General features: G+C 31.4%; 1 protein-coding gene across 1 annotated transcript; it reads right to left on the bottom strand.

Annotated features, from left to right (window-relative positions):
- Positions 1–21,586: 21,586 nt before the first annotated feature.
- Positions 21,587–22,938, bottom strand: LOC110665653 (VQ motif-containing protein 22). Its single transcript, XM_021825861.2, has one exon. It carries the CDS (start codon positions 22,598–22,600, stop codon positions 21,911–21,913), a length of 690 nt encoding a protein of 229 aa, XP_021681553.1. The 5' UTR covers positions 22,601–22,938; the 3' UTR covers positions 21,587–21,910.
- Between the last annotated feature and the right edge of the window lie 900 nt (positions 22,939–23,838).

Here is a 23,838-nt window from a genome sequence, read left to right as displayed (position 1 = left end):
AAATTCATAAAATAATTATTGGGACTCCAGAGAAGAGTCATTGAGGTTTCTATGGTATTAGAATACCAAGAAAAGGTTTAGAAAAATTTTTCAATCGGCACAGACAATTTTAGTCTGTTAAGCCAAACGGAGGGCATTTTGGTCATTTCGTCTTCAGAGATGATTTTTGGCCAACTTGTCCAGTTAAGTAAATAATTATTATGACATAAAATATGAATAAATATTTCTAAAAATTAAATTAGAAATGAGCAGAAAAGAAAAGAAATTTAAAATAAAAATTAGACCTATGACATAAGCCATGATGTCATAAAGTTTAAATTAAAATTTACAATAAATTAAAGTGCCAACCAATGGGAGCTTGACAAATATTTTAAGAGGATAAAAACTTAATAAATAAGGATAAAAAAATAAAAAGAAACCAGATTGTTCTTCCCAAATTCGGGCAGCCATCTTCTCCCTCCACCATTGAAGAGCTTCTCTCTTTCTCTCATGCCAAACCTTACCTTTTCACCATAAAACCCTAAACTTTCTTCACTAAACCTCTTCCTCACACCTTAAACCATCTCTAGGCAGCAATTAGAAGAAGAAATTAAGGAGATTTATAAGCTCAAGTTATCTCCCAAAAGAGGTTAGTGCCAATTCCTTCTAGAAATTTTATGTATATCATATGTGGAGTAGGAATTAAGTGTGAAAATTAAGTGAAATTAAACAAAAGTTGCATGATGAATTTTTACCATTTTTGGCAGCCATGAACTTATGAGAGTTTTGATGATTTTTTTTTAGATTAAAAGAGTATATAAGTTGTCCTTTGATATGAAATTAACACTTAGCACCTTATATTGTAAGTTAATGGAAGAATAGAGGAATTGAGAATTTAGGGTTTTGACCAAATTAAGGTTTTAATCCTATAATGGTGTAGGAACATTTTAATGGTCAATTAGTGACCATTTGGTTATTGGTAAATGAGAAATGAAGTGTGTTTAGTGATGGGATTTAGGTTTAGTGTGGCTGCCCTAGGTGACCTGCAGAATTGGATATGAGTCCAGCAGGTTTGGGCAGCCATAACTTGAATTGCAGACGTTTAATTGGTGTAAGTCCAATTGGAAATGAAACTAGATACATAATGGCATAACTTTGGTGAAGAAACCATGCCCACAAGACCAAACCAAGTGGACCAAAAGCTTGCCCCAATCCGAGTGATTTGCAATCTGTTTCTGCAGAATGACCAAATGAACAGTATTTGGTCATTTGGCCATAACTTAGTGTAGAATGGTCCAATTGACCTGAAATTTTACCAGCAATAAGCTAAGATATAGACCAACAACTTTCATGAAGAAATGTAACCCAAATTATGACCAGAACCTATCCAAAAAGTGAGTTTCAGTCACTGTTCACTGCACTGTAGATATGGTCAGTCCAGAAAAATTTCAATCCGGCCAGTTGTGGTTTTTGGACCATAACTTGAGCTACAAAACTCCAAATGGAGTGATTCAAAAAGGGAAATTCAACTAGACAAAATAAGGAACAACTTTCATGTTGATCATTTTGTCAAATTTCTACTACAAAATTGACCAATGGAATAGTAAAGACAAGGCATAAAAACTGAAAATTCTGCCCAACTAACATTAAGCTTAGAAATGGTATTGGCAACCAATACCAACAAATTTTGAATGCAAAATGTGGTATGTTGATGATATTAAAACCAATGTACCTATTGCCTATGCAAAAGTCAACATTTTTGTTGACCAATGAATCGAATAATAACACTAAAACTTAAATTCCAAAAATTGTGAAACTTAAAAGTGTGAAATGCCCTAGTATACTTAACTAGATTGGTTTGGATAGCTTGGCATGCCAATAGGGTTCAGTTAGCAGTACTGCACATGGCATTATATCATTTTGTGATTTCATGGCTTTTAGCCATTCTGACATTGTGTTGATATTTGGCCTTGTGCCTATTGTTATTACATCTTATTAACTATTCTGTTGCACACCGGGAGATGCATATGTGACCGATGGTATGACAGCCCGAGGTACTAGATATCCAGTGCCAGTTTACCCGTTTATCCAGTCTAGTCATCCAGTATAGGTTACTTGGGCACCCAAAAATGAAAGTGAACAAATTTAATGAAATAATGAATAGAACAAGTACATAATAAATAAGATTACCAATAATGATAAAAAAAAAATTGCCTGCATAAGACATCAAAACATGCACTGCATATTTACTTCCTGTTATTTCTTTTTATTTTATTATTGACACCACTAAGCATTATTTCTTAGCGCGTTGCTTTTGCCACGCGTAGGTTCTGGAGATACTGACCGAGAGCCCAGTAGACCACAGACTGGGTGAGACCTCCTGCAGCTCTGCATAGTGTCCGTGTCACCTCACCATCTTCAGTGCATTAGTAGGACACTAGGTTTCATTTTGGTATTTTGTAACTAACTTTTATTTTCTCTTGTGTAATTGAGACTTATGTAATGTATTTTGATGTTAATGTAAATAGTGAAAATTGTGTTTATGAATGAAAATTTGAGTATTTATTTATTGCTTATATATGAATACCATGAGAAATGAATGATTGAGAAATGGAAATGTTGTTGAAAAATATTGAGATTTTGATGATTATTGGAGTTTGAGAATGATTGGAAATGATTATTGGAAGTGTTTTTCACAGGTTCCGAAGAACTATTTTCTCCATTTTTAGCCAGTACTCTGCCGGATTTTCTATAAAATTTTCGGAATCTTAAATAAATTATAATTTTAATAAATGACTTAAATGAATTATATTTCACAAATTATTTTCAAAACTATGATTAAAATAAATTAAGGAAGAATAAAAATGATTGAGATAAAATAGAGTATTCCGGTACACTGTGTGACATATCTTACTCAGATATACTGTAGACGGGTAAGGGGTGTCACAATTTATACCTCGATAAATTTTTAATTAAACCCTGAAAATTATTTCCTAGGGATCCTCGCGGATCTGGGACACTGCTCATTTAACCTAATTTCATTTCATGTCATTTATTTTTCCTCGTATATTCTTATCAGGTATTCTATCATTTTATATCTCCTCACTATCATTTAAATGTAGTTCCAGGCATTTTGACTGTCCGAACAGACGTTAGTCATCGGAATAGTAGAACGTACGGACTACCTACGATGAGGGTGTTACAACCAAGATCACCTATGGCTCATTTCAATTGATGATTTCTAGTGGGAGATATGCTGGAGTTAATGGTCATTTATACCATTTCTTTATACCATTTCCAGAATTGGTATGGCAATTTAATCAAGTTAATTGACTTAGTTCCCTTAATTTTTGGGTTTTAGTTAAAATACCATTATTGTAGACCTATGTCTTATTGAAATTTTGGCACTGGTTTCAGGACATTTGGAGTTCTATGGACCAAGTTATGGTCTCTTTACCAAAACTGGTCAGTTTGCCTTTGTCTAGCAATTCTGGGTAGTTTCAATTCTGGACAGTTTTGATGTCCCTATTTAGGCAAGCAATTTGACTTGGTTAATGGCATTTCTGAGCTTTGGTGTCTTCAGAAGAGTTATAGCCCTATGTCTATGCTTTCCAATGGTATAAATTTCAGGTCATTTGGACTTGTCTACAGTGAGATATGACCAAATGAATGAACACTGTTCATTTGGTCATTTTCTGGGTTCACTAAATGGCAATCCAGATTAGGGCAAACTTTTAGTCACTTTTTAGGCAGAATTTGGACATGACTTCTACATGGAAAATGGAGTGTTTTAGGTCATATTTTACCTCCAATTGGCTTCATACCAATTTGAGTCACACAAGGTCAATTATAGCTCAAGTTACACACTGTTTTCAATAATTTCACAACCTGCACAAAAGAACACTTCCAATTTCATTTCTCCTCCAACTCCCTTACTTCAAATAGCATTCATGGCACTTCTATTATCATCAAGCATCTCAATACAATCAATTTCCATTAGCTTACACAAGTCTTTAATAGTCAATTCAAAACCCTAATTTAATTGGTCAAAATCAACAACACACACATAAAAACAATATGCTAGTATATATAACTTCAACTATCAACATCTAATTCACTTCCACATATCCATGAACACCATTAATCACCATTTAATTCATGAATTTATCTATCCCCTAAGTTCCTCAACGTTGCCAAATTGGGCAGTTTCACTAAGCAGTCAATAATCATTCAAACCCTAAATCAATTTATCCACCTCAATCATATTCATGCAATTGAATTCTAATACTTATAATCACCTTAACTAACATCATTAATCACCAATTATATGTATGAATTAATCAATATCTATGCTTATCAAGGCTGCTAAATGGGACAGTTTCAAGCATAAGACAAAATCCCCAATTCATGGTCACAAGGTCAATTATAGCTCAAGTTACACACTATTTTCAATAATTTCACAACCTGCACAAAAGAACACTTCCAATTTCATTTCTCCTCCAACTCCCTTCCTTCAAATAGCATTCATGGCACTTCTATTATCATCAAGCATCTCAATACAATCAATTTCCATTAGTTTACACAAGTCTTTAATAGTCAATTTAAAACCCTAATTCAATTGGTCAAAATTAATAACACACACATAAAAACAATATGCTAGTATATGTAACTTCAACTATCAGCATCTAATTCACTTCCACATATCAATGAACACCATTAATCACCATTTAATTCATGAATTTATCCATCTCCTAAGTTCCTCAACGTTGCCAAATTGGGCAGTTCCACTAAGTAGTCAATAATCATTCAAACCCTAAATCAATTTATCCACCTCAATCATATTCATGAAATTGAATTCTAATACTTATAATCACCTTAACTAACATCATTAATCACCAATTATATGTATGAATTAATCAATATCTATGCTTATCAAGGTTGCCAAATTGGACAGTTTCAAGCATAAGACAAAATCCCCAATTCATGGTTACAAACCCTAATTTTAAAATTTCAATCTCATGCATTCATCCATGCAAATCAATTTCTACTACTTTAAACTTCATTAACCCAATTCAAACTATCAAACCATGAAATCCATTCACTTCCTAGGGCTGCCGAAATTCAAATTCCCATAAACTCATGGTTTCTTTTTTTTTTTTTCATGAAATTTACACTTAGTTTTGCATGCTTATTCTAATTAAAGAAGAAAGAAACTTGTTCAGTGTACTTACCTTTAATGGCAGCTCATCAACCTTGCAAAAACTTCAAAATTTTTCCTTTTCTTGGCTACCTATAAACTTCCCAAGGTGTGGGGATGAGCTTTAATGAAGGGACTTGTGACTTTAGGTGAAGAAATGGAGGGATTAAGAGCTTGCATGCAAGGCATCAATGGAAGGCAATGGAATGGGGTTTCGGCATGGGAGAGAGCGTGAGGAAGAGGGAGTTTTTCTTAGTGGAAAAATCAGCCACATTTTGCCTTTTTATACCCCCACTAACTTAGTTTATTAATATAATAATCTAGGGTTTTAAAATTCTAATTAGCCCCACTTAGGTTCCTTTAATTACACTACATGTAATTTCATATTTTCATGGAATTTTTATGGGGTTTTCTAAATTTTTAATATCACTCATTTTAATGGACTTTTTGGGTCAAAAGTCAACTTTAGGTGCTAAATGACCAAAATGCCCCTCTTCGAGTTAAGTTCCACTTTTTCAATAATATCAATCAAATCCCTAATCCAACGATCTCCTTTAATTTTTATACTGTCTATTCTATTTTTATTTTTACCTTTACCAATTACTTAAATTTTCTTTGATATTTTTAATGTCATTTATACCTCGGTAAATTTTTAATTAAACCCCAGAAATTATTTCCTAGGGTTCCTCACGGGTCTGGGACATGGCTCATTTAACCTAATTTCATTTCATGTCTTTTATTTTTCCTCCTATTTTCTTATCAGGTATTCTATCATTTTATGTCTCCTCACTATTATTTAAATGTAGTTCCAAGCATTCTGACTGTCTGAACAGACATTAGTCATCAGAATAGTAGAATGTACAGACTACCTACGGTGAGGGTGTTACAACCAAGATTACCTTTAATAAGTCAAATCCTCTCTTAGGTGTTTGCCAACCACTAACTATTAGGGTATTTTGCTTTTGGTGATTTTCTAATGGATGTAGGTGGCTAGAAACAATTTCTAGATTTTTTATTCAAGAAAGAAACAAGCTTTCTTTCAAGCATCAATGGAAGAAATTAGGAGAGAGAGAGGACCCTTGTTGCAGTCCAACTTGGTGAAGAAGAAGAGAGAGGTCACACACTCTAGTCTTCCTTCTTATCTTGTATTTATATACAAGAGATAAAATAGTTAATAGTGTGCCACATGTCATGATCTTATTCCATCTTGCTTTTAGTGTGTCTTAATCTCATTAAAACAAGTGTCAATGCAAGATTGAATCATCAAATATCATTTTCCATCACATGGAAAAAAAATGGCACACATCTATAGGTGCCACATGTCACCATCTTATGGTGCCACTTGTCACTATGTAAAATTACCATTTTGCCCTTGTATTGAATTTTGAGTTCTGAACCCAAAATATTAATTTCTCTCTCAAATTAATTTATATCACATATAAATTAATTTATCAATTAATCTCCATTAATTAAATTCAATTTACATCATACATCCAATGTCTAAGATGATTTCAAGTCATGCTAGGGACTTTGCAATCTTATTACAAACAAAATCTATTTAATTAATTAATTAAACTCTTTAATTAATCAATTAAATCATAATTTAGTTGGTGGTAAAACTTGTGTAGGTGGGTGACTTACTAGGCTCATTACTAATTGACAATGAGAAATGATATTAACTCTTAATATCATTAGAACGCTTCCAAACCGCAAATGATTTCGCCAAATCATTTTAGGCATCTCATAGACCATGGTTGACACCAAGCATAGCATGCCATGGCTTCCCAATTAGCAAGAAGAAATATCTTAAAATGAGCCTTTAATCATACATGATCATGCACTAAAATCCTTCCGTACTATGTCCTAATCCCATTAAGGGTCATGGTGGAATTAAACCCCTCATCATGGAATCTTATGAACTCATTTGAAATCTAATTCTTGACATATAAGACTTTACCATTAGGAAACACCTTTCCTGACAAAGTCATTTGTCCTGGCCAGGAACTTAATCTTGTCAAGAACAGCTCAAATCCACATAGGACTTTTAACCCTATTTACTCAAGGCTACAGATCCCCTCTTGACTGAACACCTGTCCCAACATATAACTAATTTGAGCCAACACACACCAAAATATCCATACACAGTACAGATATGTAAGTGGTATCAAACTCAAACCACCCATATAAAAGACAACCGTGTCATCTTAAGTCTGAGGATTATATGCACAAGTATGACACAGATAACATTTTATTGACTCGAGTAAATACCATGTTCATATTATCTGTATGTCACAAGTTCGACATACTTATCTCATAAGTGTCCACTATATTTATCCCCATATCTCATATCAGATGGCACATGACTCACCATTCCATATACATCAATATCTCATACTGATCAATGGAGACAAAAAGAGGTGACAACTCTTTGGATATAATGTGCCCACCAAAATATCTTTTAGCTGCGAACTCTGATTTATAGCAAATGTCCCATATATTCTGTCACTCATATTCTTATCTCATAAGAATAGAATATATGACATATTGCTAATGGACAATTTCAAATAAATATGTTATTAAATATATACAACATTTAAATGAAATGTTTATTGCCATTAACATATTTACAATGTTATTTACAAGTTACATGATTAGTGCATGCTCTAGGGCACACACAACTAACATCCTCATCAAAGGTGGTGTGTAACATGTGATTGGCTAGATAAGTTTCCTTTTTGTATAGTTTTTCTAGTTATATTATGTTTCCTATTTCACTTATATCTTTCTTTTACAACTTTATGTTGGACTCAATTTTATTTTGATAGTTGGTTCATTTTTAAGATAGAGTGCCTATATAAGGCCTCCTTTCTTTATTTTTCAAACTATTGACGTTGCTTTCAATAAAGTGTTAGTTTTATTTTCTCCTATCACTTTCTTCAAAGTGTGGTGAGTTTGACTTATCAACCTATTAGGGTTATGGCATCTCCATTGGATTGTTTTTCTTTTGTGGCGAATTTATTCTTATTGTAACGCCCTCACTTTACATAGTCTGTACATTCGACTACTTCGGTGACCTAATGTCGGTCCAGACAAGTCAGGATGTCTGGAGCTGCACTTCAGAGATAATAAACAGGCATAAAATGATGAAATAAATAAAAAGAAAATACAAGAAAAATTAAAGAAAAATAAAAGAGAGGAAATGAAACTTGGTTAAACGAGCCAGCACCGCAGCGATGGGTGACCGTATGGGGAAGTTATGGCGCAGGCAATAGCTGACCCCGGGACTCCGGGGAACCCTCAGAAATAATTTGCGGGACATAATTAAAGGTCTACTGAGGTGTAATTGACATTGAAAATGTCAAAGAAAAATTAATAAGTTAGTATAAACGAAAAAAGAAAATTAAAGAAATCGGCGGTACAAGGAGTTAATCGCTAGTATCGAAAAATCCAAAATATAACTCGAAGAGGGGCATTTTGGTCATTTGACACCTAGAGTTGGCTTTTGACCTAAATGTCCATAAAAATAAAGTGGTATTAAATTTTGAAAATTTCATAAAAAATGAAATTGGAATGAAATGTAATTAAGGGAAATTAAAGGGGTAAAGTTTAGAATAATTAAAAGTTTAATTAAATTATTATTATCTTAATATTAGTGGACCATTATGGACCATATAAAAGCCAAAAGTGGACAGAATTTTCTACTATCTTCATTCATCTTCTTCACCTCTCAAGTTGCTGAATTTAAATTCCTCTCAAACCTCCATTGAAACACCTTCATGCAAGCTTTAATCTCACTCAATCTCACCATGATTTCCACTAATCCTTTCACAAGAAATTGTCCACACGTCATGGGAAAGCTATAGCCAGCAAGAAAAGGAGCTTTGGTGAAGGTTGAGAAGTGGTCAACTAAAGGTAAATGCTTATATCTTTAACTTGCTTTATTAAAGTTTGTGTTGAAGTTATGGGGAGTATTTTGAGTGAAGAAATTTGAAGAATTGTTGAGTTATTGGACTGCCCAATTTTAGGTAGCCATGGGAGCCTATATTACTTGAGTATTCTGCCCAATTTACTTTGCTGAAATTGTGTTGAATAAATATAAAAGTGCCAAAAATGAATATTGAAGTATTGGGAGGAGGAGGGTTGCCAAATTGGGAGTGTAAATTCTCTTATGCAGGTTGTGATTGTTGGCAGTGTATAAATTAGGTTATAAGTGTAAAGTTGTGACTCCAATTGGTATGAGGCCAATTGGAGGTGAAGCTAGACATAAAATAGGCCAACTTTCATGCAGAGAGCTTGTCCAAATTCTGCCTAGAAGTGACCTAAAAGAATGACCAAATCCGGAATTACATGACATGAAAACCCAGAATTTAGACCATATGAATAGTAGTCAGTATTTTGGCCATAACTCACTCAAAACAGGTCCAAATGACCTAAAATTTATACCATGTAAAGTTTAGACATAGAGCTACAACTCTTATGAAGACACCAAGGCACAAAAATGACCAGAACCAAGTCAAAATGCTTGCACAAGTTGGGTTACAAAAACTAGCCGAATTGACTTTGACCTAAAAATGACCTAAACTTTGTAATATAAGTGCAACTTGACCAGCAATAGTAAAATGATCATAACTTGGTCCATATAACTCCAAATGCCCTGAAACCAGTGCTAAATTTTCACTAAGACATAGGCCTACAATAATGGTATTTTGACCAAAACCCAGAAACTTAGGGAACTAGGTCAATTAACTTGATTAAGTTGGCATACCAAATCTAGAAATGGCTCAAATGACCATTAACTCCAGCAAAGTATTTTAAGTATAACTCCCACTAGAAGTCTTCAAACAAAATGAGCCATACCATTCTGAAAAGCTAAGAAATAGACCTTCAACTTTGTTTTAGACCTCTCCCTCACCTTATGAATGTAAGAAGCTCAAATGTTGGGTCAAAGCTACTGCCCTAGTTGAACATCCTGTCACTACAAGACCATTGAGTCTAGTCCAATAACTTGACCATAAGTAACTCTACAAGATTTGAAAAATTACAATAAAAAAAATTCTTAGTGACCATAAGACATAGGGTAACATATCCTATGAAGAGTAATAGACCTAAATATGGCAGTAACCTACCCAAATAAAATTGGCTAAATGTAATACTAAAACTGCCTAGTAAGGGAACCACAATTCAGAATTGACCTAGTTATGGTGAATTAACCATAACTTGAGTTATACAAATCCAAATGACATGATTCAAAAAGGAAATTAAAGAAGACACAATGAGAAATAATTTAATGAAGAGAAATTTGTTAAATTTACACTGTAGCTGGGTCCAATAGACAGTAAACATTGGCTATGAAATCTGAATAATTGCAATAAAATGCAATAAGCTTTGAAATGAAATTGGCAACATATATCAACATGTGAGGAATGAAAAATGGAACATATTAGTGACATTAAAACTAATTCACTTAGTGTGCATTAAAAGTCAACATTATAGGTTGACTAATGAAAGGAATAGTATTAATAAAATTTAATTATTAAACCTTATTATTAGAAACAATTTAAATAAGTACTGAAACATTTTAAATTGTGTGTTTCAGTTAGAAAAGACACTGAGAAGAGAAAAGACCCACTGAGTCAAGGCTAAGAGGCGACTCATCAGAGGTTTGTGCACAACTAGTTTTTAATTAATTTTGTTCTGAATATTTCATATGATTAAATGAAGCTATTTTCCTTATGTATTATGTTTATCAAGTATTGGATTTAATTCAATGATTATTGAGATTATTAAAGTATGTATGAATTTAGCTTTGTGAAATGGTATTTCAACAAGTATTAAGCATTGTTGTGGATTGAATAAATTATGTTTTGAAAAATTGTGATAGAATATGTTTTGAATTGTGATGGGCAATTTGCATGAAAAAAATACAAACTCATTTTTTGAATTGTGATGAGCATAAAAATTATTGGATATTGGAATTGACTTTGAATCGAATTGTGTTGTGATTTATGCTCACAAAAAGGATAAGGAGATTTATGATATTGTTTTGTATCTCACTATAGATGCTTGACTAGGTTATTACCCGTCTATCTCATTTGTTGAAGAGACAATAGAGTTAGCTTTGTTTTGATTACCATGGTACATGCACAGGCTTAGATTCTCCTCTTATTAGAGGTTAGATCTAAGTTTTTATTTGTTATGGCCCTTTCGAAAGTTTCATTATTATGGTGTGTACTGTGCATGATGATTCGACCTCCCCGATCATAGGGAGTTAGAATCACCCCAAAGATGGCCTTTGTGAATTAGTCTTACATAGTTAGTGAGATAAAGAATGATTTTTGAATAGTAAAGAATTTCGATTTCAAATGAGATTTATGCATAATTGATTTTGTTGGAATTAATCTTTATTTCCATGATTGCTGGAATTACTTTAAATGTCCAGTTGTGATTTGACAAATTGAATTTCTTGCTCAAAGTCATTTTAACTAATGATTTATATCATTGGCAACAAAGATTTTGACTTTTGAAATTTTGTTGAATTTCAAGACTTTCAAATTAATTGTTATAATTTTATCAATGTATATTGTACTATGTTTTAAATTATTGTTGTGCACCACTGAGTTCGCCACTCAGCGATAGCTTTGTATGCTATCGCAGGTGAAAAGAGCATAGAGCAGTTGAGTAAGCTTCTTTGAAGACACATTCAGATCAGCTCCAGGTATATCATAGGTATACCCATGTATATAGTTTTGATGTATGCATATAATAATATGTATGTAAATAATTTGAGCATTTGTATAAAAACTCTTGTAAAATATTTTGGTATGTAATTAAATGTAAATTATTGTAAATGTAAATTTGAGATTTCATTTACCTATATAGTTTTGTAATATTAATTTTTGAGTTTTGTAATTAATGAAATATTTCTTTTATGATGAGGTTGGTTTGAAAATGAAATGATTTAATTATTGAGATTGAATTGTGAGATGAAATGAAGATTATTGGAGTTGTATTTGAGAAAACATATTGGGAGTGTTTTCCTTTTCAGGTTTGAAGAACTGTTTTCTCAAAATACAGCCGGCACTCTGCCGAAATTTTGAAAATTTTTTATAACACCAGATTTTAATCGATGATTTAAATTTCACGAAAATTGATTTAAAATCCCTTGTAGTATATTTAATGGGTTACCGATAGGCGAAGTACGGTAATTCATTAGGTGTACTACGGGATCATGTTACACCTTACAAAGTAGGGTGTGACACTTATCAAAAGAGATTCAGTTCCTATCTATCTTGGTGGATTTGTTCTTATCCAAAGAGATTCAATTCCTATCTATCTTTGTGAATTTGCTCTTATTAAAAAAGATTCAATTCCTATCTATCTTCTTTCTGCCTTTCTTTTTCTTTGTTATTGTGATGGATTTATTCAAAACTCATTGTGATTACAAGTTGGCCGAAGCATAGGGCTTGTGGTTTTGGCATGTATTTTGGTTCAACTTACTAGATTTGATTTGAAACAAGATTAATAAGTTGGTTATTGTCTTGGTATGAGAAAAAATGTAACACCCCTATGTTCGGTAATGCGTTCTACTGTTCCGGTGACCAGTGTTGCCCGGACAGCTAGGATGCCTAGAACTACACTTCGATATGAGTGAGGAGACATTAAATAATGAAATACAAGAAAAGAAAATACAAGAAAAACAAAGGAAAAATAATAGTAAAGAAATGCAACCAAGTTAAGCGAGCCGGGAACCCTAGCGATGGGTGACCGCACGGGGAAGTCACGGCGTGGACCGTTGACTAGCCCTGGACCGCGGGAAACCCTGGAAATTAATTTTAAGACTTAAAGAGACATCAATTGAAGTACAAATATCATTATAAATATCAAAGAAAAATTAAATAATTAGTACAAAGAAAAGTGAGAAATCGAAAAACGGACAAAACCGATTATTCTGAAAAATCGGAATGCAACGAGCAGGGCATTGTGGTCATTTGACATCCCGAATTGTCTTTTGACCTAAATGTCCATTAAAAATACATGATATTACAATTGGAAAATATAATGAAAAATTAAATTAGGGGTACCTAATGTAAATAGCCAAAAGTAGAGTGAAATTTGGGTAATTAGCACTTAAATAATATTAAATCAATTTCTTATGTGAGTGGACCACTAAGGGATTATAATATGCATTAAGTGGGTAGATTTCTCTACTAAAACTTCATCTTCAACCTTTGAAGACCACCATTGCGTAAAGAAAGCCTTAGAAACCACCATTGTTGTCCCATTTGTGAGCTTCATGCATCCATGATCCAAGCTTCAAGTGGTTAGGGTTTCTTCACTAAAAGTAACCACCACACCTTGGGCAGCATTTAGGGAGTGAGAAAGGTAAGTTTTGATGAGTTTTTAAGAAGCTTCAAAATAGGTAAGTTTGTGTTTTTGAATGTTGCTTTGTTAAAGTTTGTAAGCATGTTATGGGTGTTTGATTTATGGAGAAATTTTTGAGTTTTGATGTTGAATGGGAATGTGCACTTTTGGCAGCCATGGAAGCACCTTGAAGGCAGTTTAATTGTGCTTGTAAATGGTGAATTAAATGATTGATTAAATGTATATTGTGTAGGAAATTATTTGGGTAATGTATACTTAGTATATGTAAATGTAAAATGAAATTTAAAGCTTGGAAATTAATGGAATGTAAATGTATCATTGTGGCAGTTTGTTAACTCTTGAAGAATGCTGGAATTCATGCTTGGTTTATGGAATAATGAAGTTAAAATGTGTTGGTTGTTATGGCAGTTTGAGTGCATGAATGATGGTGTGAAGTTGGATATGTAAATGAGCATGAATTGGTGATTGAATTGTTGTAAATTGAGTTGGGCAAATTCTGCACTTGTTGGTGCACATTGAATGTAATTGTAAGCTGCCAAAATAACCTATAAAATGTTGTAAATTATGTTTAGGTTGTGGTACAACCAGAATTAGTTTGAAGGTTAAGTTTGGTGAGTGTTAAAAGTGATGCTTGATGTGTATGCAAGAATTTCAATAAGGCAGTTTGAGTTTTAGGCCTATAACCTTATGTGTGTGACTCCAATTGGTATGAAACCAATTGGAGGTGAAATTAGGCACAAAATGTGCCAACTTTCATGAAGGAAGCATACCAAAATTCTGCTTGCAAGGTAGCTTGAAAAATGACCAAATCCGGATTAAGTGCAAAAGAGGCCTGAAAATTGACCATTTGGACAACAGTTAGTGTTTAGGCCATAACTTACTCAAAACAGGTCCAATTGACCTGAAATTTTAACCATGAATAGTTAAGACCCATACCTACAAGTCTTATGAAGACACCAAAGCCCAGAAATGATCATAAGCAAGTCAAACAGCTTACACAAGTTCAGGTCCAAAAACTGGCCGAACCTAAAATGACCTAAAGTGACCTAAAATGACCAATTTTGGTGCAATTTGACCAGCAATAGTAAAATGACCATAACTTGGTCTACATAACTCAGAATGACCTGAAATTTTGCCCCGCGTGCAATAAGACATAGATCTACAAGTTTGTAGTTTTGACCGAAACTCGAAAACCGAGGGAACTAGGTCGTCCGGCTAGGTCAAACTAGTATCCCGGAATCCAGCAAATTGCAAGAAAATACAGTATACACGGAAATGAACTTGGTAACATGTACCAATCCTAAAAGACTATCGAATGTGACATATTAGTAACGTTAAAACCTAATTTACCTAAAACGCATCGAGGGTCGATATATTAAGTTGATTAAGCAAATAATAGCATTCAGTGATTTATTTATCAAACATTATCGTTAGAGACAGTTTAATTAAGTACTGAAACACTTCAAATTGTGTTTCTCAGTTAGCAAAGACTCAGGGAAAGGGAAGGAAACACTGAGTCAAGACCAAGAGACAGTTATCAGAGGTTTGTGCACAACTAGTTTTTTTTTAACTGATTTTGTTCTGAATATTTTATATGATTAAATGACATATTTTTCTTATGTATTATGTTTAACAAGCATTGGATTTAATTCAATGATTATTGAAATTGTTATAGTATGTATGAATTTAGCTTTGTGAAATGATATTTCCACAAGTATTAAGCATTGTTGTGGATTGAATAAATTATATTTTGGAAAATTGTGATAGAACATGTTTTGTATTGTGATGGTAATTTTCATGGAAAAATGCAAATTTATTATTTGAATTGTGATGAGCATAAAAATTATTGGATATTGGAATTGACTTTGAATCGAATTATATTGTGATTTATGCTCACTAAAAGGATTGTGATATTGTTTTATATCTCACTATAGATGCTTGACTAGGTTATTACCCGTCTCTCTCATTTGTTGAGAAGACAATGGAGTTAGTTGTGTTTTGATTACCATGGTACGTGAACAGGCTTAGATTTTCCTCTGATTTGAGGTTAGATCTAAGTTTATTTTATCGTTATGGTCCTTGCGGAAGATTCATTATTGTGATGGGACTGTGCACGATGATTCGACCTCCCCGACCATAGGGAGTTAGAATCTGATTCGACCTCCCCGACCATAGGGAGTTAGAATCACATCGAATATGGCCCTTTCGGATTAGTCTTGCATAGTTAGTGAGATAAAGATTGATTTTTGAGATACATAATGATTTTTGAGATACATAATGATTTTTGAGATACAGAATGGCTTTTGAATGGTAAAGAATTGTAATTTCAATTATGGTTTATGTATAATTGATTTTGTTGGAATTACTTAAATGGTTAGTCATGATTTGATAAATTGAATTTTGTGATCAAAGTCATTTATACAAATGATTTACATTATTGGCAATGAATATTTTGAGTTTTGGAATTTGATGAGTATTCAGATTTCCGAATTATTTACTGTAAATTTTGTCAATGTATATTGTACTATGTTTTAAATTATAGTTGTGCACCACTGAGTTCACCACTCAGCGATAGCTTTGTATCTTTGTCATGCAGTAAAAGAGTATAGAGCGATGAATAAGTTTCTTTGAAGACATATTCAGATCGACTCGGGTATATCATAGGTATACCCATGTACATAGGTTTTGATGTATGCATGTAATAATATGTATGTAAATTATTTGAGCAGTTGTATAAAAACTCTTGTAAAATATTTTGGTATGTAATTAAATATAAATTATTGTAAATATAAAGTTGAGATTTTATTTACTTGAATAGTTTTGTATTATAAATTTTGAGTCTTGTAATCAATGAAATATTTCTTTATAATGAGAGTAGTTTGAAAATGAATTGATTGTTTATTGAGAATTGAATTGTGAATTGAAATGAAGTTATTGAAGTTGTATTTGAGAAAACATATTGGGAGCATTTTCTTTTGCAGGATTGAAGAACTGTTTTCTCAAAGTACAGCCGGCACTTTGCCGAAATTTTGAAAAAAATTTTATAACACCAGATTTTAACCGATGATTTAAATTTCACGAAAATTGTTTTAAAATCCCTTGTAGTATATCTAATGGGTTATCGATAGGCGAAGTACGGTAATTCATTAGGTGTACTACGGGATCATGTTGCATCTTACAGGGGAGTAGGGTGTGACAAAAAATGCCTTAGTGTTGTATAAATTTTGTTTCGCTTTGTTTTATTTTCTTTGGGCCGAATAGCTTAAAGAACATATTCTTCATCTTTATCGCACTTTGTCTTATTTGAATCTGTAAGGCACACTAGTTATGTTATATGTGTGCCTTACATGATTGAATGAACCAGAAATTTTTAGTTTGTATCACTATATGATTAAGGAATTAATTAAAAGGACAATAAGATAGTTTTAGGAAATAATTAATTGAGGTTGTCTCTTATTCTAATGTAGGACTAGGCGGAGAGAGTGCCTAACACCTTTTCTCTCTTGTACTTTCTATCCTGAACCTAAGTTATTGGGCTCATGATAAAAGAAGGATAGCGGACTTCTGCAAAGGGTAAGTTTTCATCCACGTTCCTTCTTAAGAATTGGTTTTAATTATTATCCGGGTGGTGACTCCTTTCCTCTACCTTAGTGATGTGAATATTCAAGTATCGTGGTGGTATTATCGAGAAGATGATGTTAAACTAGCTACAAGGGATAGTGCCAATCGATACCCTCATATATACTGCCCTTAGTTTCATCGTGATTGAAAAGAAGAGAAAAGATACGGGAGAGAGAAAACCTCTCTTTGTGTTTCTAGCTGTTTAGTTGATGGTGGCTATGAACACAAGCCACCTCTCAACTCACTGATTATTATATTTTTCATTTTTTCATTGAGCTTTCAGCTCACTTTCTCAAGTCATAGTGCGCAAGAACCGTGACCCGAGTAATATCTAAAATTAGAGGCGCTCCAAAATGTTTAGCCTCCATCAGTCATAAGAAAGTTAAGTGTTAGTTAAATATATCCTAATAATATAAAATATATTAATTTAATTATTTATAAGTGGCTATATTTGCCATCTAAATATGTTCATGTTATAATGACTGATTTTATCGTGCAAGTTGTGCAAGTGGAAAAGAGTTGTGCCTTCCTATTTACTTGATATTGTTGAGAATACATAATTTGCAATTTGTAATCTTTCTTTTATAAATATCAGTTGAGGTATTATTGATGACAAGTTCAAATACAACATCAAATATCATGTCAAATGATATTTTTAAAAGTTTACTGTGGGTTTCTACAACCTTAAACCTATCTAAGTCTTATCGTAGATTATGCCTTAATAATTAATTGTGACAAAATTTCATTATTGAACAACACAGATTACAAGATACAAATTTTCTTAAATCTTATAACTCTATACTTTGTGCATTGATCACTCTTTTTTATAATTCTGTTTTTTTTTTTTAACTCAAAAAATAATAAAATATATAAGGATTATAAATTAGTGACTTTTTAAAAAAGTAAAACTCAATATAATACACAAGAAATATGCCTATCAGATGAAAAAGTCTAAATGTTTGCACACTATAAGAAAAATAAAAAGATTTGAAATCGATTTTAAATCAATGAAAAACAATTCCTAATCATAATTAGAAATTGATTTGAAACTGAAATATTCGGTTTATAACCCAACATGAATTCATTTTTAAATTCAATTTCTATTTCGATAATTTCTAATAGTGGCGTGAATTCACGATAAAAAAAAATTTAATTATGTACAATAAAGTTAAACATTTCTAATTTGATACAATTTTAATTAAAAGGCTAAATTAATATCTAAAAAATTAAGTAAATTACAATATAGTTTTTGAGGTTTTGTTTATTAATAAAATAGTCCTTAATTTTAATTTTATGATTAAAAAATAAATATATTTTATATAACAAATATTTATTACAAATGAATTTCTATTATAATAAATATTGTATGATAAATATATTTTACTTAATAAATATACCTCGTACCAATGATATGCCTCAATTGCCACATTCTTGTTCCTACCATCCTTTATCCTACTTACCATGTAACCACGTAAAACTTTTATTAAAAATTTACTAATGCAGATAGTGTAGACATAATATCTCTTTAATATAATCAACATTTAGATATTAACTAATATGTAGTATTTTTCAAAGGATTAATACGTGTAGTAATTAATTAGCTTAACATAATACTAATTTATGAAAGATGACATATAATAGATTTTTCTTTATCTAGTAGGCTTTTTAATTAATTTTTAAGCAACACTGCATGCATTTGACCCTCAATCACATAAACAATACAACTACTATACATTCTTTTTTTCTTATACAGTAATTAGATTAGATCAATTCTACACAAGGGTTAGAAAGCTCTTTTCTGGCTTGAAATATATATATATATATATATATATATATATATATATATATATATATATATATATATATATATATAATAATTGATCATTGTTAGATTGTTATGTTATTTGCTACTTTTTAGGTTTCATAAATTCTCTCATTAATTATGTGAGTTGTTTGATATTTGAACATTGTTTCAAGTGTTGTTTCTATTGTTTATAAAGGTTCTCCTAAGAAGTCCAAAGAATGCTCGTGAAACTATGAAAAACATTGACTCGGCTTTTTGTGTGCTACACAGCCATACCAAACCACATGTGCGATCAAAGGGAAGGAAGTTTGAGAGAGTTAGAGGGACGAGGAATAGCAAGGAATTTAGTGTTTGAGCTATTTTTAGTTCCAAAATGTCAGGCAATTATTTTATTTTTTATTATTATGTCCCAAATTTTGTTAGACGCTATGTTCCAATGGAAATTGTTTATGTTATTATTAATTCCTATCTTGAATTATTTATGTTATTTTGTTCTTATAATATTTTATTTTTCCATATAGTACATTACTGTCATATTCCTTTACTATGTTATCTATATATAACATTGATTGATATCTAATATTTGATACCCCTATATCGTAATTATTGTGATATTGAGCACTATTATATGCTTCAATATAAGAAATAATGTATTAAAAAAATATAAAAAAAATTACAGTAATTTAAAATGGATTGCATTTGGTTTTAAAATAGGAAGGATTTTTTTTTTATGTTTAGAAATGGATTTGAAACAAAACTTCCGATTCTATTTAGAAACCGAACGTATTTCAGTTTTAAAAATGTTTGATTTTTGTTTTATTAATATTACAAGTTAGAAACTGATTAGAAACGAAAATCCGTTTCAAGTCAATAGAAACCGAAAAATGTCAATTTCTAACTTGAAACAGATTTAGAAACCAAATTAATTTAGTTTTTAATTTTAAAACGAAAATATCTGTTTCAAAATGGTTTCAGAATTTGAAACGGATTTCATAATCCATTTTTAATTTATTTAGAAACCAGCAGATTGTAAACCGAATATTTCGATTTCAAATCGATTTCTAATTGCAATTAGAAACAGATTTTCATTGATTTAAAACCGATTTTTCGGTTTCAAAATCCCTTTTTTCTTATAGTGTAATACATGAAAATATATATTTTTAATTTAAAAAATACTATTATTTATTTTAAACCAGTAACTTAATTAAGGGCAAGGCTTTTAAATTAGTCCCAAAAATTAATATATATTTATTATAAGAGATGAATCTTTTATAAAAATATATATTTTTACATATAATAAATATAAAATATATTTATATTTTAAATATAGAGGAGACTATTTTAAATAAAATAAAACTTTATGAACAATATTATAACTTGACATTAGCTTTTGGAAATTCAATGTAATCATTTAATTAAAATTGCACATAACTAAAAAATTTAAATTTATTGCACATAATTAAAAGTTTTAATTATAAATAAAAATTTGCACGTGTGGATTTTTTTATCCTTATAATTACAGAGAATTTATTATTTTTGTTGAATAATTAATTAAGATATTTTTTAAAATTTTAGATCATGATATATATATATATATATATATATATATATATATATATATATATATATATATATTAAGATGGAATGAATAATTTCTCGGAGCTTTCTTGCAGTCTAAGATAAATGAGATAGCATATGTAAATCCACGTGTTTGAAATGATCCAAATCACTCTTTGAATGAGGTTGAGGTTGAAATTAAGGTATAATTATCATGATCATCTAACCAATTAGAAATAGAAGTGATCTTATAGAATCAAAAGCCATACATTGTGATTCAAATTAGCAAGGAATTGATTATGGCATATTTGACTTTCTAAAGTGGATTTGCTCCTTTCCACGCCAATGGACCCCATGATATCGTCCACATTCACCCCCTCTTCCCACCCCATTTCTCACTCCAATCTATCCCTTTCTAAGAATCTTCAACCACAGTTTCTGAATTTGGAATAATTTGATTGGTCACACTCTTTAAATTAAGAATTTTTTTAATTTAATTTGATCTATCATTTATTTATTTATTTTGCTTTATATATTTACAAATGAATTTTCACTAAATAATAATAATAAAAAAATTAATTTCAAAATTATAATATTTTGAGTTTAAATTTGAAGTAAAATTAAATAAAATAACAAAATTTTAATTTAATTTTCTAATTCATTTGAACATGCCTTTTTTTTTTACTTAACATGATTAACAAACTAAGGGAGAAAGCATTGCAAGCAATTTAAATTATTTTGTTTTTCATCATTTTTTTTTTAATTTTAGTTTAAATATTTTTATTTTTAATTGAATTAAAGGGATAGATTCAATATGCTATGCAAAATTTATTCTATGATATTAATTACTTTCTTTCTTAGAATTAAAAAAAAAAAAAAAGATTTTCTTTCTTTTTCATCAGAACAGAAGAATTTTTGGTATATTCCCTACATTAATTTTGTCTTCTTAAAGGAGGTATTGAAAAAGAAAACTACTAATAACTTGGAATAAAAATTATACTATGATAAAAAAAACATAGAAAATTAAATAACATGAAATGGTTGAATTTCCCTGGAACCTAAGCTTCGTTACTTATTATTATATTTATATATGGAGGGCTCAGGGGATTCCCATCTTGGCCCATGGTTTTCAAAACAAACCCTGATTAATTAAAGAAACAATAAAAATATTTCTACCAAAAGGATAAAATAGGGAAAGAACACGTGGCAGTCTACTATTAGCCACATTAGAGGACCTATATTTAAAAAAGAAAAAAAAAGAAAAAGAAAATAAATTGCTATCAAGAAGTTGTAAGCAGTACGATATTTACATTGGTCAATGGTTCTAAGTTTGGACAAGTCAGTGCCTAACTTTGTTCTTTGTGTCGCACTCAAAATAAGAAAGTATTGCTTCTGTTCTCATTGGAGGAGGAAGATGGCTGCCTACCGGGAGGAGGAGGCGGCGGCACCACCACCTGGGAGGAAAGACCTTCCATCACCAACCCATCTGATACATCCATGCCTGTAGGCCTAGGGTTTCCAAGCCTTTGAAAAAACAAATCACCATGAGCTGGCGCAGTATTAGAACTGTTATTTCCCAATGAAAACATGTACGATGGTTGGTTTTGCTGCTGATATTGAGGATGGTAACCAGTTGCAGCTGGGACCATAACTGCACTAGGGTTAACATGGGCTTGGCGTGGGTTCAGCGAAAAACCGAAACTTGGTGCACTAAGCTGTGATCCTGAAGCAAAAGGAGCACTAGGACCACCAGTAAACTGCTGAACCATAGCCCGAAAATTCGTAGTATCTGTATTTAGTAACGTTGTGGGAGTTCTCCGGGAAGCTCTAGACCTTCTCCTGACAGGCTTCGAGACACGCCCTTCAGGGCTTAAACGGCCACCAGCACTTGATGAGGTAGAATTGCCAGAACTACCCAATGAAGTACGGATGGCAGCCGTCGCTGAGGTGACAGAGGTGGTGACGACGGTGGCTTCAGAGACACCACCGTCGCCGCCGAACATGTTAACTGAAAGATTTTGTTGCTGGTAGAATTGGCCCCAATCACTAGGTGCAGACATGGTTGGGTTAGAAGGGAGGAAAGCGAGCAAAGGGTAGTGGTATTTATGGAGGTTTGGACGTGGTCAAAGAGAAGATGAGAGGATAAATCTTGGCCGTTGATTGAGATGAATCTATTAAGAAGTGGCACGTGAGAATGTGTTCTGGAAGGTCTTCAATTGTGGATGGGTTGCTTTGCTTCTTGCTGTTGCACGGTTCCTGGAAGCAACAAAGGAAAGGCCGTAAGAGGGGTTATCATGATGACGTCATCGTCAAAGTGGCCACGTCCGCATAAGACTTTTGTGGCGGTAGGCTGGTAGGTGACATTAGGCGACTGGGGCAGTCCGCATTTTATTTGTTTGGGGGAAAATTAATACTTTGTTTCATGATTAATTTAATTTTTATATTTGAAAATATATTATTATTTAATCTTTTTATTATAATAAAATTAATTAATTAATTAATTAATTTATATATTTTTAAATAAAAATAAAAATTTTGCTTTGTGATGATTAACGTGAATTTAATTTTTTTTAATTATTCAATTCTTTTCATTTAATGTTTTTTTTGTTGGAAAATAATTTTCCTTAATTAATGTCTTGACTACTTGGAGATATAAGAAATTAATTAATTTTTTACACATATAACTTATATCAATTTTTATAAAAAAATAAAATATAGAGAAAAAAATAATGGGGACAGGAAAAGAATTATGGGGAGAGAAATATAAGGGGGAGAGTCATATAGTTTGGGCATAAAAAAATAACAAGAGGTACTAAATAGTTAACAAAGTTAAATTATAAATACTAATTAATATATTTTTTTAAAATATAGAGAATAATTAATTACTATTAAGAGGACTAAATAGTAATTTCACTGAAATTAAAATTTTTAACTAGTGAAAAATTTGATGAAATGACTAATTAAATAGTTTAATAATACAAGAACTAAGTAATATATTTTTCAAAATATAGAGATTAAATAATTAATTTTATTAAAATATAAAGATTAAGTAATAATTTTTATTTATTTATTTATTATTATTAAAAACTATGTTTGTTTAGTTGTTAAATATGATTGACACCTACAAGTGATTGTAGCGGATATTGTAACACCCCTATATTTATCAGTTTCGTACATTCTACTATTCTGGTGATTAGAGTCTGTCCGGATAATTAGAATGTCTAGAATCATACTTAAGCCACAAAAGAAAAAGTCATAAATAAAATTGATACGAATCATATGACTGTGAAAGAAAATA

This window comes from Hevea brasiliensis, chromosome 3, assembly GCF_030052815.1.
Source record: "Hevea brasiliensis isolate MT/VB/25A 57/8 chromosome 3, ASM3005281v1, whole genome shotgun sequence".
NCBI lineage: Eukaryota > Viridiplantae > Streptophyta > Magnoliopsida > Malpighiales > Euphorbiaceae > Hevea > Hevea brasiliensis.
This window is presented reverse-complemented; position numbering and strand designations above follow the sequence as displayed.

Bases quoted from the DNA above. Each gene is read 5' to 3' on its own strand.
- LOC110665653 (XM_021825861.2), bottom strand. From the start codon at position 22,600: ATGTCTGCACCTAGTGATTGGGGCCAATTCTACCAGCAACAAAATCTT.